General features: G+C 43.1%; 1 protein-coding gene across 8 annotated transcripts in view; it reads left to right on the top strand.

The window, feature by feature from the left end:
- The window catches only part of ALS2 (alsin Rho guanine nucleotide exchange factor ALS2), a 1,241,906-nt gene that overhangs the window by 1,191,263 nt on the left and 35,803 nt on the right, over positions 1–14,840 (top strand). For 7 of the 8 annotated variants that reach the window (XM_069615500.1, XM_069615498.1, XM_069615499.1 and 4 more), the window contains 2 exons: positions 12,110–12,171; positions 12,379–12,528. In XM_069615500.1, coding sequence (XP_069471601.1) covers positions 12,110–12,171; positions 12,379–12,528 — 212 coding nt within the window. Of the gene's footprint in view, positions 1–12,109; positions 12,172–12,378; positions 12,529–14,840 lie in introns of those variants that run through there. The other variant, XM_069615505.1, reaches the window with a different exon arrangement.

The following is a 14,840-nucleotide window of genomic DNA, read 5'->3' as shown; positions in this document are numbered from 1 at the left end:
TTTCCCAGCAGAAATGGCCTTGACCGCATACCAGTTTTGGAAAAGCATGTTTGTCTCAGCACTGTGAGTCTAACACTTCAGCAAAACGTGTGCAACCTTTCACTGCGGTATGAAGTAAATATCCAACATGGCTCTGAGCGCTCCCAGAATGCATTGCGCGCCCGCGCCATTTTGAATCCAGCATAAATCAAGCATAACAATTACACCCTTTGGATATTTATCTTCCCGAGCCAGGTGGCACTGGAACTGGTCTCTGAAACCTACGAAATGTTAAAACTAAATTGGGAACACATTGAAGGCAACAACAACAAGCAATTATAATAAACAGTATAATAAAAATGCAAGCAAAAATATAACGTAGTGTACCCCCAATATCAGGTATCCAATGGAAATAACCAATCCCACCAGTTTTTGTTACGATCTTGAGACACTTGAGAAATGAGATCCCTCAAACCTCGAATATGACTTTTAATGGATCGTGAGTGGTCACATAAATTGAAACAACACATACCTTCAAAGGCATTACACCCTAAATTATGTTTCAGCAATAAGTAATCAACAGCAGCTCTGTTTTGTAAAGTTGCTTTTCTAATAACTTGACTATCAAGGAGTAATTCTTCCAAGTATGGTTAAGACTTTTAACTACTAAACATTCTAATTTCATCAACGATTTGTAACCCCCAACAGCTAAACCCCAAACACCTACTAATGAAAGGGTTAATGCTAGAACCTCAGCTTCGGATAGCAAATGTACATTTGAATCACAGTCCGGAGATAGCCCTACAGGTTCAAAGGTTGACCTTTTACCTCGAGTTATCGCTGAGTGTAAAGGAAACATCATTAGTCCTAATCGAGTCAAAGCGCATGGACCTCCAGAAATGTTAGCTGGAATATAAGTATATGTAATGTTACCACATGAAAAGAGCCATCCTGTTGGAAGTTTAACATGATTCAAATGACTAGCAGTTATCACTGTATGATTGCAAGACATAGTGTTATTTGCACTGGTGCATTTGCGTGACATTCGCGAACACAGTTGCCTCTCGAATGTAGTGTGATTAGACTGATTGGTCAATTCTATTTGTCTGCATTTACCAATTTCTTGGCTTTGCATGTCATAATGAAACACACATCGCCTTGAGTTATGTTGTAAGTAATCACACGCGTCAAATTTCTCCATTTCTTGTCAGTCTCTTGGCAGAACCGACAATATTCATAAACTGAAAAAGATTGTCTAATGTCTGAGTCTTGAACTAAAGAATCATTATGTGTGACACCGAAGATATGCTTTAAAACCGGAACAGGCGTCGGCACCGCTACTAAACATGTAGTCAATAAGGCTTCAGCATTGGGCACATCAGTAAGACAAAAGTGTGATATATTCAGTACTTGCTGTGCCAGATATATCCACATATTCTCTTCTTGTGTGATCATAGGAGAGTGTTTCCTCCTTCCTACAAATGATTCCGGCACGGCTGGCATCAAGGTTGTTTTCACTTGCTCCTGATGTTTGTCACATTTCACGGATCCATGTCTTCGGTCTGGCGGGCTTTTCGGCACTGGCATAGGGCTGCTTGGGGATAACATTATTCATCACTATCAGTATCGCCTTGATCACTGGCACAGATATGACATTTGCCGCTGGTAACAGAAGACTGTTTAATTCGCCCAAATGGAGTCCATTTAGTGCCACAGTCACACCAACCACACCCAGGATCTACAAAGCAAACCCAGAAAAGAGATATCAGTGTTGCACATCACTCTCTCAGGTAACATTTGTCTGCGGGCACATATTGCCATTTCTTTCTACCAGGCTCCATAACTAAAACCACTTGATCTTTGCCTGAAGCAATGACATCTGCTGGCACTGGTGGGCCACTTGGCTTTTCCACCCACACCTTTGCACCCAGTACCATACTGTCTCAAGAGCCAAAACCGCGATCCCCACGGGTAGTTAACACTGTAGGAGGCTCCCCTTTCTTAATCATGGACAATTTAATGGGAATGACTATCAATTGGGCCCCTCAATCACACTTGTGGATTGATAACAATTGATCCCCACTATTCATTAGGATGACTTTGATCTCTCCTTGGTAATCAGCATCAATTACCCCTCCCAACACTTGAACTCCATTCAATGCTAGGCTAGATCTAGGGGCAATCCATCCCATATGCTCTGGGGGAATCTGTACTCCAATTCCTGTTTCAATGACAACCATTCCTCTTGGATCTAATCTGATTTCTTCATTAGCATGCAAGTGTACCCCTGCTGACTCTGGAGTTGCTCGATAGGGAGCTAAAGAAACTGGGGTAATTTCCCAGTATAACAATGTTTCTCTGACTGAATTGGGTTGAACCTGTAAATTAGGAGTCATTAATCGCATCAAAGGAGTTTCATGTTCATACACAGGTCTATTGTTTAACACTTGCACCGCATCAACACACGATCACGGCAGCATGCCAAACTGCCGTCTCCAGATTTGCGCAACTGTTCTTTCAATAACCCATTCATTCGTTCAATTAGCCCTGCTGCAGCTGAATGGTATGGGATGTGGTAAATCCACTCAATGCTCTTTTCCTGACAAAATTATTGGATCAGTTTGCCTTTGAAATGTGACCCATTGTCACTTTGAATCTGCAAAGGCACTCCATAATGTAATATGATCTGATCTAACAACCTGATGGTGTTCAATTGGGTTGCACGTTTGCACGGCAAAACCCATCAAATATCCCAAGTATGTATCCACAATAGTGCATGCATATTGACAACCTCTGCTGTTTGGCATAGGACCGATATAATCAATCTGCCAAATTTGACCTGGTAATTTTCCTCTTCTCAATGTGCCTCCAACAATCTGAGGTATAGGTCTATGCAATTGGTGTTGGCACACGGGACACTGCAAAATGATTGTTTTCACTATTTCTAAAGGAAGACTGATGCCTCGAGCTTGTGCCCACCTGATAGTAGCCTTTTCTCCAAGGTGCCCACTTTTCTGATGGGCCCATTTGGCCAAACCCTCCATATCGTCTTCCCGAGCCTCTGCATCCATTGTCGCAATCTTGGTGTGTTCATCTGCAACAGAATTAAACCAACGTTCTAATGAATCTGTGGCACAATGCGCGTCCACATGATATGCAGTGACTTCACTTTGTAACAACTTTTCTGCAATATCTTGCCACAATTTCTTTCCCCACAACTCTTTTGAATGAATCTTCCATCCATTCTTTTGCCAAGTTGGCAACCACACTGCCAATCCATTAGCCACTGACCATGAATCTGTGTACACATGACATTGACCGGGGGTCTCTTGTTTCAATGCTTGGTAAACTGCGTAAAGTTTGGCGAACTGACTGCTCTTTCCTTTCCCTGTCGTTGTCAACATCTTTTTTTTTGGGATTGTACGACACTGCTTTCCAGTACCGCTCAGTTCCCACAGATCGAGCTGAACCATCGGTGAACCAAGCATGCTCTGTTTGCTCCACGGTCAAATCGCTGTATGGTACTCCCTATTTCAGGGGAGATTCACGTTTTTCAGGCACCTCCGGTGGTATGTAATCTGAGGGCGGTATGTTGGCTACTTGCTCATGTAGTTTAGCCACTCCACCCTTTCCTGATTTGGCTCTGTCTTGAATATACCATTTCCACTTAATTATGCTGGCTTCTTGAGCATGTCCTATACGATGCCTTTTAGGAGAGCTCAGTACCCACTGCATGATTGGTATTTCAGGTCTCATGAATACATCATGACCCAACGTCATCTGCTCGGTATCAACCAGAGCCCAATAACATGCCAGCAATTGCTTCTCAAACAGAGTATATGAGTTACCAGCGTCGGGCAACTTACGACTCCAAAACCCTAATGGCACACGTTTCCGGTCTTGTTTCTGCCACACACTCCAGTTAGCATAATAGTCTTGCACAGACACATTTAATTCCACTTCACCTTCCTTCAAGGGCCATAAATCAAGCACCTGCTGCACTGTGTCTTTCGCCATCTCAAAGGCTTTCTGCTGCTCTTCCCCCCACTGAAACTCATATTTCTTTCGTGTCACCTTGTAGAGGGGGGCCAATATCTGCCCTAAATGCGGAATGTGCTGCTCCAAAACCCAAACAGTCCTATAAACTGCTGAGCTTGCTTTTTGCTCGTTGGAGTGGTGAATTCAAGTATTTTCTGTCGTGCTTTTGGCACCATTTCTCAATGCCCATGATGCCACTGAATCCCTAAGAAAATCACTGTTTCAGCTGGACCTTGAATTTTACTCGGATTAATCTCCCACCCTTCCTTTTTTAATCCTTCTATAATGACATCTAGCTGACTTTGTACGCTGTGCTCATCCTTGCCCTGTATCAAAATATCATCAATGTAATGAGAGATTTGTATGTCAGGTTTACACGGTATCTTGTCTAAGTGCTCTGCCACCAGCCGGTGACAAATAGTCAGACTGTGCATGTACCCCATGGGTAGTCGCGTGAAAGTGTACTGACGTCCACCCCACGAAAATGCAAATTGTTCTCGACACTCGTCAGCAATTGGCACAGAGAAAAATGCATTAACTAAATCGATCACTGCATACCAAGTCCCCTCAAACCTTTGAACATTTTCAATCAAAGTAATAGCATCTGGGACTGCGGGCACTAAGGGAGGATTGTGTTTATTCAACTCCCTGTAATCCACCGTCATCCTCCACGACCCATCCCCCTTTTTAATGGGCCAGAGCGGAGCGGATTGTTCCATGATGTGGTAATAGGGCGGAATTCACCCGCCTCCACGTACTCTTTGATGGTGTCGGAAATTTCCTTGTGCCCCCCAGGAATGCGGTATTGTTTCATGGCTACCCGCTTGTCGCCACTGGCACTTTCACTAGGGGCATCTTCAATTTGCCTACGGTAATGGGTGTACAAATCAATGCACTCACCCCAAACTCGTACATTTTACCGCCAAGTCCCAAGGTTAGCCCTTCCAAAATGTCAAAGCCAATTATATATTCAGGTATCGGGACAATCAGCACTTAGTATTTCTGCCTCTTTAAATTACCTATTTTCATCTCCACTCGCGTTTGCACTGCGGGGGTCTCCTTTCCCCCTAAACCTGTAATCGTAAACTGTTTGCCTTTAAATCATGTCGGATTACCATGAATCAAAGAGGCCTCCGCCCCGGTGTCTATCAATGCTCGCACCCCTTATGTATTTCCTGGCCCCCAAAAAAACTTAACATCAACCTGAGGCCGCCTATCCATTCTTATGCGGGCAGACGCTGCCGGAGTTGGCCGAAGCCCTACTCAAACTTCGAATGTGTGTGACTCGTCTCCGCCTCTAGCATCGCACTCACCACCTTTCCCAAATCAGCGTATGTCGGCTGGTACGGGGAAGGTGTCCCCATAGACCCTTCATCTTGTTCTTCCGCAGGGGGAGCAGAAGGTGAGGTTTCCCCTTGTGGCGTGGTGACTACTTGTTTCTTAACCTGTTTATAGCGCTCTTTGACTGCAAGTCCTCGTTTTTTGTATAATTCATACATTACTCTGGTTTCAATGCCATCAATTTCTTCATGTGGCACACCATCTTTTAACAAAGCCAAAAACATGTCTTTTCGGGACACTCAGGAGTCCCTGCTATCTTGTTGCCTGCCTTCAGTTCTTCTCTCACTACGCCCCTCTCTCTCCCGCGGCTTGTTATCGCTCTTATCCCACTCTCCCAAATCTGCAAGTTGCCGAATGGCATCTGCTACCTCATCAGTAGCCTTGCCCGTCATGCCTACGAGCACAGTCATAATGACACTTTTGTATGCGGGTCGCACATTTCTAATCACCATGTTTCGTGTTGAAACTGAGAGCGGCACGGCTCCCATGTGATCAGGAGCATCTATGTGAATCGCCTCTTTCATAGCATGCTCTCTGACTTTTTGAATTGCTTCTCTCAACGTATACCACTTTGTTTCTTCACTGGGCCAATCTGTGGTAATAGGGTATTTACGGTTACATGCTTGGGCTATCAGGTGCAACAAAGACACCTGAGTATCTTGACCATTCGCGTCTTGCTCTTAAGACCTCCTGTACATTGGTGTCAATTGACAGGGTAAAAAACTTGGTGAATCAGTGGAATCTACCAACAATCCTGCAGCACCCCCATCTAGCAATGTCACCATCCATGTTAATAAAGCTTCCCCTGATTTTTGCCTCAAACGGGTAATAATTTCCCCAACCTCTTATTGTGTGTAATCTTCAAAAGTGCTTAAATCCACCACACCACCACCAGGATTATGTGGGTGTGGTCCGGCTTGCCGCCTTCTAACAGGCTTCGCCGCCACTGTTTTCTGTTTCACCTCTGGTTTGGGGTCAGACTCTTCTGTGGAACTACTTTCTAGACTGGTCAAATCAAAAATATCACCATCCCATTTGTCCGGATCCCAGTCTACACCAGCGGTAGCGATTACAGTTGCCACCTTTCTTTTGTTGACCCCTCCCCGTCTTTTCCTATACTTATATCGAGCGACTCTGACTGCTGCCCTCTCGGCCACCGCCTGATATGTGTCGGCCTTATCTTTAAACAATTTCATTTGAATCTGCTGTATTAACGCAGTCTGCCGTTCTGCAGCTAACTCTCTCTCTAATCGCAAAACCTCATTTTTCATGTCTGTTTTCATCCTGTGTATTTTCCTATAAGCATACAAAAGAACCCAACCTTGCCTACCTAATGCCGCACATTCTTTACCACGTTCTACTGGAACTTGTTGCAAGCATGTAATTACATCAGTCGGATCGGCATCTCCCAATCCTTGATCCCAAGTTTCACTTAAACCGGCACCACATGCCCACGCTTGAGCCAACTTATCATACAGACTCTTCGTCCAACCTGGAATAACAACATCAGAACAGTCACCACCAGTGGTAACATTCTTCTTCTTGAACAAACTACTCATCATCGCAAACAAAACAAAACCTTGTTGAACCTATATATTTTCTTCTCCACACTGCAATCACTCCCACAAGCACTCAAAGAGTTACCAAAGAGACAAAAGTCTTCACTTTAAAAAAAAAACTTCACTTACACGACAACCAAATCCTATCTATGTTTCAACAGACTCTTGGATGCACGGAACAACTCATCACGTACATCCTGTTCGTGTCGCCAAAAATGTACTGCTCTTCCCCGAAAAGTGCACAAAACAACCATAAATCATCAATGCAGTTATAGAGCAAGTACTTTGAACCAAAACGAAAAACAGACAGACACAATAACTCACAACCACGCACTCTTAGAAGATAAATCCGCTCTTTACGGCTATTTATTCGAAGCTTACAAATACATAGAAATAACTCATAAAAAATAAAGAAGTCAAAAGGAAATACATCACCGTGAGCGTAACAGAATTCCTCATCTCGTCCAGAAGTGGCTGGAAGACCCCGGGGACAGCCAGGCCGAGAGTACCACACCTCACAGGAAGGCCAGATGTAAGCGCCCTTCTCTGGCTGAAGTCTCACCTGACCCCCTCCGTGCCTCCACATATATACACACTCCACAAAGGGGAGTTAATTCTCGAACATTCTGGAAATTGCACTTGCGCAGTTGAGGAACAGCCGTCGGTTGCCAGCTGGGTTAATCGAGAGCTCCCCCCAAGAACCGCAGGGCCTCCCTGCTCTAAAAACACGCTCCACGGAGAACAGTAGCAAGCCATAACAACGTTAACTTTCCCAGCAGAAATGGCCTTGACCGCATACCAGGTTTGGAAAAGAATGTTTGTCTCAGCACTGTGAATCTAACACTTCAGCAAAATGTGTGCAGCCTTTTACTGCGGTATGAAGTAAATATCCAACATGGCTCCCAGAATGCATTGCGCGCCCGCGCCATTTTGAATCGAGCATAAATCAAGCATAACAGATCTCCCCCGTACAGCATGGCAGAAGGCCTAAGAAAGGGACAAGCACTGGTTTTCAAGAATTGGCAAAGTGAACCCGAAGGAGGGAGACTGGTAATTAAACAGGGTCTGAACCTGAAGGAGGGAGATCCAGGGGTGGAAAGTCATCATCCAAAGTTTGTTGAGAAAGAAACTGTTTGAGTTGTCAAGTACAACTGTGAGGGGTCTGCGCCCGGAAGGGGGGGACCCTGGGTGAAGCCATCACCCAAAGCCATACGTGGAACAGAACTTTCATGTTTGTTTGTTGAAACTATCAGGCCCTTGAAGGCAAGAGACTTTTTATTGAAAAAGAGACTTTAACCATCGGAGAACCTGAAAGCTGGAGCTGAACTGTCGGCTCATCCTGGGAAAGCTCGAGTGTGTGCTGTGCTCAGGAGACACACCTTGTCCCGTATTGAAAACATGGGGAAGGGAGACCCCTGGCAATCACATCCTGACTTATTATATGTGAACACTTCTTTCTTTATTAAAGATCCTATCCCACACTCTTCTGTAATTAGTTGTAAGGATTTGGCAGTAGTTTTTATTTAGTATAGGCCTTTTTACTTTGACAAGACGCCACGAGGACAGCCTTATTTTTCATGTGATGATCGACGCTTGCTCCCATCTTAGATTTAGGTTTAGGTTAGGCGTTTTTCCACCTTACATTTACAGTTTAATAAACACCCTTGAACTGTGATCACTTGTGTCTGTCTTTACTGTTGCCACCGTGAGTTCCTTACACCCCTCAGCACTCCACATATGGTGCTGTGTGCTGATCTCACAATATTAAATGTAGAAAGGATAAAAAGTGCCCCTCTACCCTTGGGAACATGTGTTCACACAAGGAAAATGAAATAAAAATAAAAAGGGATGCCCAAGAGGCTCCCCCAGCAACACTGCACAGAAAAGAAAATAACAGATGCCCTAGACACATGGAGGAAAGTACAACTCCCAGGGAAAAGTATAAAAAGGGGTACAAAAGGTTTCCATAGACAGAGCAAAAGAATGAGTGAGTGGAGAAAATGATTTCCAATCACTCTTGACACTGACCAAAAAAATCCAGAAAGTCCAGCAGAAAGTACTGGGGGACTCACAGGTTAAGGATATTTGGCATAGAAATAAAAAAAATCTACCTAACAGTGGGATTCACTGCCGAATCCATATTCTGAGTGATTACCTGCAAAGAACCCTCGGTTGTTTTGAATGTGGAAATAGGCCTTGTTTGGGTGCCTTCCAAATGCTTCAATGGTGCCTGATTGTAGTTGGACCGAGCCCCCCAAGATCTAAATAAGAGTAGGGGTATTTGCACCATACATTTGGGAAACATTACGACTTATCCTGAAACAGGTGGAGGAAAGACTTAACTAAGGAATAGGAGGGCTATGCACCTGCACTTTATAATGCAAGAGTAAAGTACATGTGGACCGTGTCAACTCCAGTCCTCCCTTCAGGTTCAGAGGGAACCACACCAGTGGTGCTCCCTTGTGCTGACACAGTGGCACAGTTGAATTACTTCCCTCAGGGTCTGCGACCCAGACTTTCACACAAGAAAGTAGAGGTAGATAGTGGAGCAGAACTGCTAGATCTCTGCTTGCACTGCTCAATCCACAAAGTCTCTTCTTTACGCTACAATAGCTCCACCAATCCCCAGCATCATGTTTATTCTTTTGCTTGTTGTCCATGGACCTTACTCTGTCTATCTTCACTAAGGCCGGGTGCCTGCACACCCTGAACCTTCCCAGCTGGGTCATGACTTTGACAGTGTGTTTTCACTCCAACTAAAGCGTGCAGGCTGTCTTTGTCTCATCACTAACATTGCACTTGTAGCAAACATTTGGGCACAAGCGGTGCACAACTGCAACTTGTGCTGACACTGCCTACAGTTTCACAGCTCCTTTTCACAATAAACATATGTTTTCTTCTTGGGTTTATACCGTCCCCTAAAACTGGGTTTTTGTCAAGTTCTAAACTCCCTAGCCAGATACACTGCTAACTGGTTTCTTCAGAAGTCACTACACACTGTCCATACATTTCTGCTAAAGCTATATAAAGAATGTATGTGAAGGTCAAATCCAGCTCAGAGCCACTGAAAAGGCTATGCATTTTGGGTATTCAAATTAGTCCAAAGGCATGCTTTTTGTTCCAGAAAAGTGTCCTTGTTTTACAGGGTAGCACTATTTTATGCATAGCTTTATCAATGCAACACTGACGGCTCTCAAAGATGCAGACGACCACATACAAGTTCTGCCCTCATTAGGGAGGGATTATCTGCACAGTATAGTCTGACATCCTTGTTGTTGGAGCGCTGGGATAAGTTTATCAAACAACATCAATGTTATGGTGGATTCAAAAAACCATGAACAAAACCCTTCTGTCTGAAATGTGAGAATAGAATAGCCCATTTCAACTATGCCACAGCTCCACTCAATAGCCACCCCTGGAAATTCCTCTATAGTTCCCAGCTACTGGGCAATGTGTTGAAAATTTGCAGATCAGCTTTTATCAGGTATTTTTAAACCTACCTAACATTGATGGTGTTTTATTAAATACTAGCTTAACTACCTGGCTTTGCCCGGGATTTTAATTCTCAGATTTTTTTAATCTCTGATCGGTAAGTCTCACTTCAGTTTCTTCAACAGTTTCATTACTTCGTTTTTTAGCAGCACGAATTCTCATATCAGTAAGTCTCACTTAAGTTTCTTCAGTAGTCTCATTCCTTCGTTCAGCAGCACTAATTCTCTTAACAGCAAGTCGTGTTTCTGTTTCTCCAGCAGTTTCGTTGCTCTGTTTTTTAGCAGCACAAATTCTCTGATTAGCACGTTTAGCGTTAGGTTTTTGAGCACTTTCATTGTTCTGTCTGAAAGCATCAGCTTCATGGTCTTGAGATATACTTTCTTGAGAATGTTGATCATGTTTCAGCTTTCAATGTTTTGTTTTGATTCAGGTGGGATTAAATACTGCTCTCTTTTTTTGTGGCATTTCTGTAAAATATATTTGTGGAGTTAAAGCATTAATGAAAAGAAAGAATGCAGCAGAAAGAAGTATTTTTGTTAAACATGGAACCTGATTCAAATCAATTGATTCAACTATGTCATCTCCAAATTATAGCAAAATTCCATTTGATGTCATGAGTGTGAAATACCTGTCCTTTACAAAATTTTGCAATAGAAATGAATCAGGTGTTGATCATGTTTCAGCTTCAATGCGCGATGATGAGCACTTTGTACAAATTACCTGTATATGGCGGTGCAACACCACAAAACTTAATATTAAAAAAACAAAATAATTAATTATTTCGGGAACGGGATGACCTATCGAGCCAGAAATAGTTGCTTTAATTCGGCAATGAAATAAAGAATATGTCATGCAAAATTCATGACTCCAGACCTCACCGTTCATGAGGCGTTATGTCCGCAAAATACCACACACAAACCCACAAACAAACACAACTTTGTTTTATATATATATATAGATACACCAGTGCTCCAAGCACAAGTATGTCAAAAGAGGCGGAGCAGACCACTGGACTGTAAGGCTAGGATAGCTGGGTGCCAGAGTGCACTCGTCATCCCTCACAGAAGAAAATATTACCTTTAAGCACTAATGGTGGAGGGGCTTCCCTCTGCTGATCCATGCCCCACTTAGGAGTGCCACACTATTGTATACTTCTAACCCCCGTGCCCCACTGTGGTTGCAACATTATGTAATGGGGAGAGTTGGTTCTTGTCTCCCTGTGGTTACCTAATTACCAGAATTCCTTGAAGCAATGAAGTTGGATATAGCCAAGAACACCTGTATTGTTCTCCTTCCTTGATGAGTGCAGGAGGAGCAAAAGAGCAAGGAGGAGGCAAAGATGAGATAGCTGCGAACAAGAGTGTGTCCCTCACCACTCCTCCCCACTGAGAAAACCTATATGCATTTATTTGTAATTCCTTTATTGTGTGTTACCCTTTAACCCACCAACCCTGCAAACCTTCTTCAGGGTATAATACAGAGTGCCCTTGCAACTGAGGTGTAGATTGAGCTTCCTGGACCCTATGTCTAGGATTTATCATTATATATACAATCCATGTGTTTTGATAGAATATTCCCTACTTTAATTTGGGTAAAACACTTGACCATTGAGAGTCGCCCAAATGATATTTTTTTGCTGTTATACTGCAAAAGTTATTCTGCGCTGTAGCTGTCTTGAAGCCACTTTCCTGTCTTTCTAGGTGTTACCAAGCACAAAAGATGCCTGCTTTGCAGATGCTGTAGAATCTCTCCAACAGATTAGGTAGTAATGACGTTTTTATTTGTATGTCTGCTTCCATTTTAAAATGTTACTGCCCATGCTGGTGTTGGGCTTTATCCTTCGGACCTTTATGATGAAATTGAACTTGCATGCTACAGAGAAAATGTTAAGCTCTTGTGTCGATACTAGTCGACTTAAAACATGAGGTTTAAAACTCATTTAATTGGCTTCTCTTTATTTTCTAAACAGCACAACCTTCACTCCTTCGGACAAGCTAAAGGTAATCCAGCAGACATTTGAGGAAATCACACAGGAGGCTTTGGCGGCTCGACAAGAAGACTTTCTATGGTCCATGGATGACCTGTTTCCTGTTTTCCTATATGTGGTGCTTAGAGCCAGGTGAGCCGAATGTCACTCTAGATGATTGGGAAATGGTGGTATGTGGTCAAGAAACGCAGGGCATCATAACGACCATAGTGGTAATACTAAAAAGTATGGTGCCTCCTTCCGGGTTTGGCAGTAAATCTGCTGAATTACTGCCAAAATTGGTTAAGGTTATTGCCACTCAGTTCTGTGGATTTACCACGGGATTCTGAGTGGTGGTATGGTGGTGTTGGTCCCAATTTTTGGAGTCAATAGAACTTCATGGGGATTTTAGCGGATTTACTGTGAGGAGTCATTCTGCCACAGATAAGTCTGCCAATGTTTGGCATTAAAGTGGGGGATTTACCTCCAGCATGTTGGAGGTAAATCCTCCACTGCCAGGTCAAACTCGCAGTTTGGCAGTGTGGTAAATGCACCACTTTTTTACTGCACCGCCAAACTTGGAATGAGGCCCATGTTCTTTTAAATAGTTTGTTTTAAAAAATACATGCTAATTAGGAGTTTGAATCTCATGGGATACTTCCTGCATAGGGTACATATGATTTTTACTGTATGGGGTAAGTAACCTATATTAACCACCAGCAATCAAACTTCATAATTAAGCGGTAATTTACAACATGTGGTACTTAAAAAACACATTTCTTCATCTAAACAAAGTCAAGCTCATTTAAAGACAAATGGTTGTTACCTTAACGGTGTGCATCTATGAGTCCTACTAAACCCTGTGTTTTACTCTATTTGGCCAGAGAAGGTAACATGGCCATTATGAGAATCTTGCCCTGCTGAAGGTGACTTGAGGCAGTCAAAAACATTAGGCTTCAGTGGGTAAGTTCTGCCAAGTGCAGAGCAGTGGTTCTGTTGCATTAAAAAATCCCACTCCCTCTGATGGAATGGCTTAAATTGGAACTGCATTGCATTTTTTCTAAATGTAATAAGTACCTACTTCTTAGACTTACTTACTCCCCTTTTCTCCTTCTCTCAGGTCCTTTTCCCATGTCCTTTTGTCCTTCTTAAAAATATTGTTTTTGTTTTTTTGTATATTGTTTAACACATTTGTCCAGCAATAATAACAATAGCAAAAAGATGTCCCATTCAAAAAGCCCCTAGCCTTTTCCCTAACCCCAGAGCAAATCTAGCACCTCAATTACAGTCATATGTCATTTTTCCCTCCCCACATTCTTGCCTCCGAGTTTCCCTCGTTAGAATGCACACTCCAATAAAACAAATTCAGTGCCAGACATCTTGCAGGGCAAATCAATAGCGTGTCCGTGTTGGCCATAAAGGGCAGCACTGGTTTCCTGGTCATTTCAAAGTTGGTTGAGTCTGAACACAAAGCATGCGTGATTTTCTCCCATATGAGAATGGGTCCCACTTTGTAAATCTAGAAGATTAGACCTTTTAAATGAAGCTGCTGCTGTTGTTAGTTTAGCTCTTTGTTATAGATGGCCAGTTTCCTATCAAATGTTGCCAATGCCTCCCCCTACAAGGGTGGTTTCCCAAAGGTCTTCTGGTACGGGCTTAGGAAGACTTACCTATAGTGTTCACCAGGGCTTCCCTGAAGTTATTTCTGTCTTGCAATGGTAGTGTAACGGAGCAATCTGTCTTCACTCTTAGGATTACTGTTCTCCCCACCATCCTTCACTCTCACTTCCTATCCAAAGAAGGAAACTGTGGTCTTGAAAGCATACAAACTATTCAACGTACAGCTTACCCACACATATGAGCACGCAAAGAAAGCACCACGCAGTATATTAATGCAAATATACTCTATATAGGGTTGTGCTTGAAGTTAGCGCTAAGAAACCAGTCCGTATGATACAAATAGAAAGGCACACTATAAAAAACAGTAACGTATCCCTAAAAGATGGCAGAAACAATCTAAGCAAACATTTGATACATATGTACTGTTAAGTAAGACTTTTAGGAGTTAAGATAGTTAGGAATGTGTGGCCATAGACATTAACTGACAAAGTAATTTGGCAGCCCCCGATTATAGGATAAATAAAGGGACTTTTGCTCGGCCCCACATTTTTTCCAAAGGGTGCTTTCATCACTACATTGGTTTTGGGAAGTAGGCTGGTGGCAGCTGCTATTTGTTTTGGCTTCAGCAGAGGTGCAAGCCGATTTTCAGTATTGGTAGACCAATTAACATTTATGGTAGCTGTTAAGGCAGTTTTTGTACCACCCTCTGTTGAGGGGACTGCAACCACTGACATTAATACGTGGAGGACGTGGGCTTGGAGAAGGGCTAACACACCTGGCAACATAGAGAAGCCAAACCTCTCTTAAGGTAAGTAACATGGACAGGGCGACAAGGGTTAACTCTC

The sequence above is a fragment of the Ambystoma mexicanum genome, chromosome 9 (genome assembly GCF_040938575.1).
Source record: "Ambystoma mexicanum isolate Mex_15411 chromosome 9, UKY_AmexF1_1, whole genome shotgun sequence".
Classification (NCBI taxonomy): Eukaryota; Metazoa; Chordata; class Amphibia; order Caudata; family Ambystomatidae; genus Ambystoma; species Ambystoma mexicanum.
Note: the sequence above shows the minus strand (reverse complement) of the source record. Positions and strands in the feature narration are given on the sequence as shown.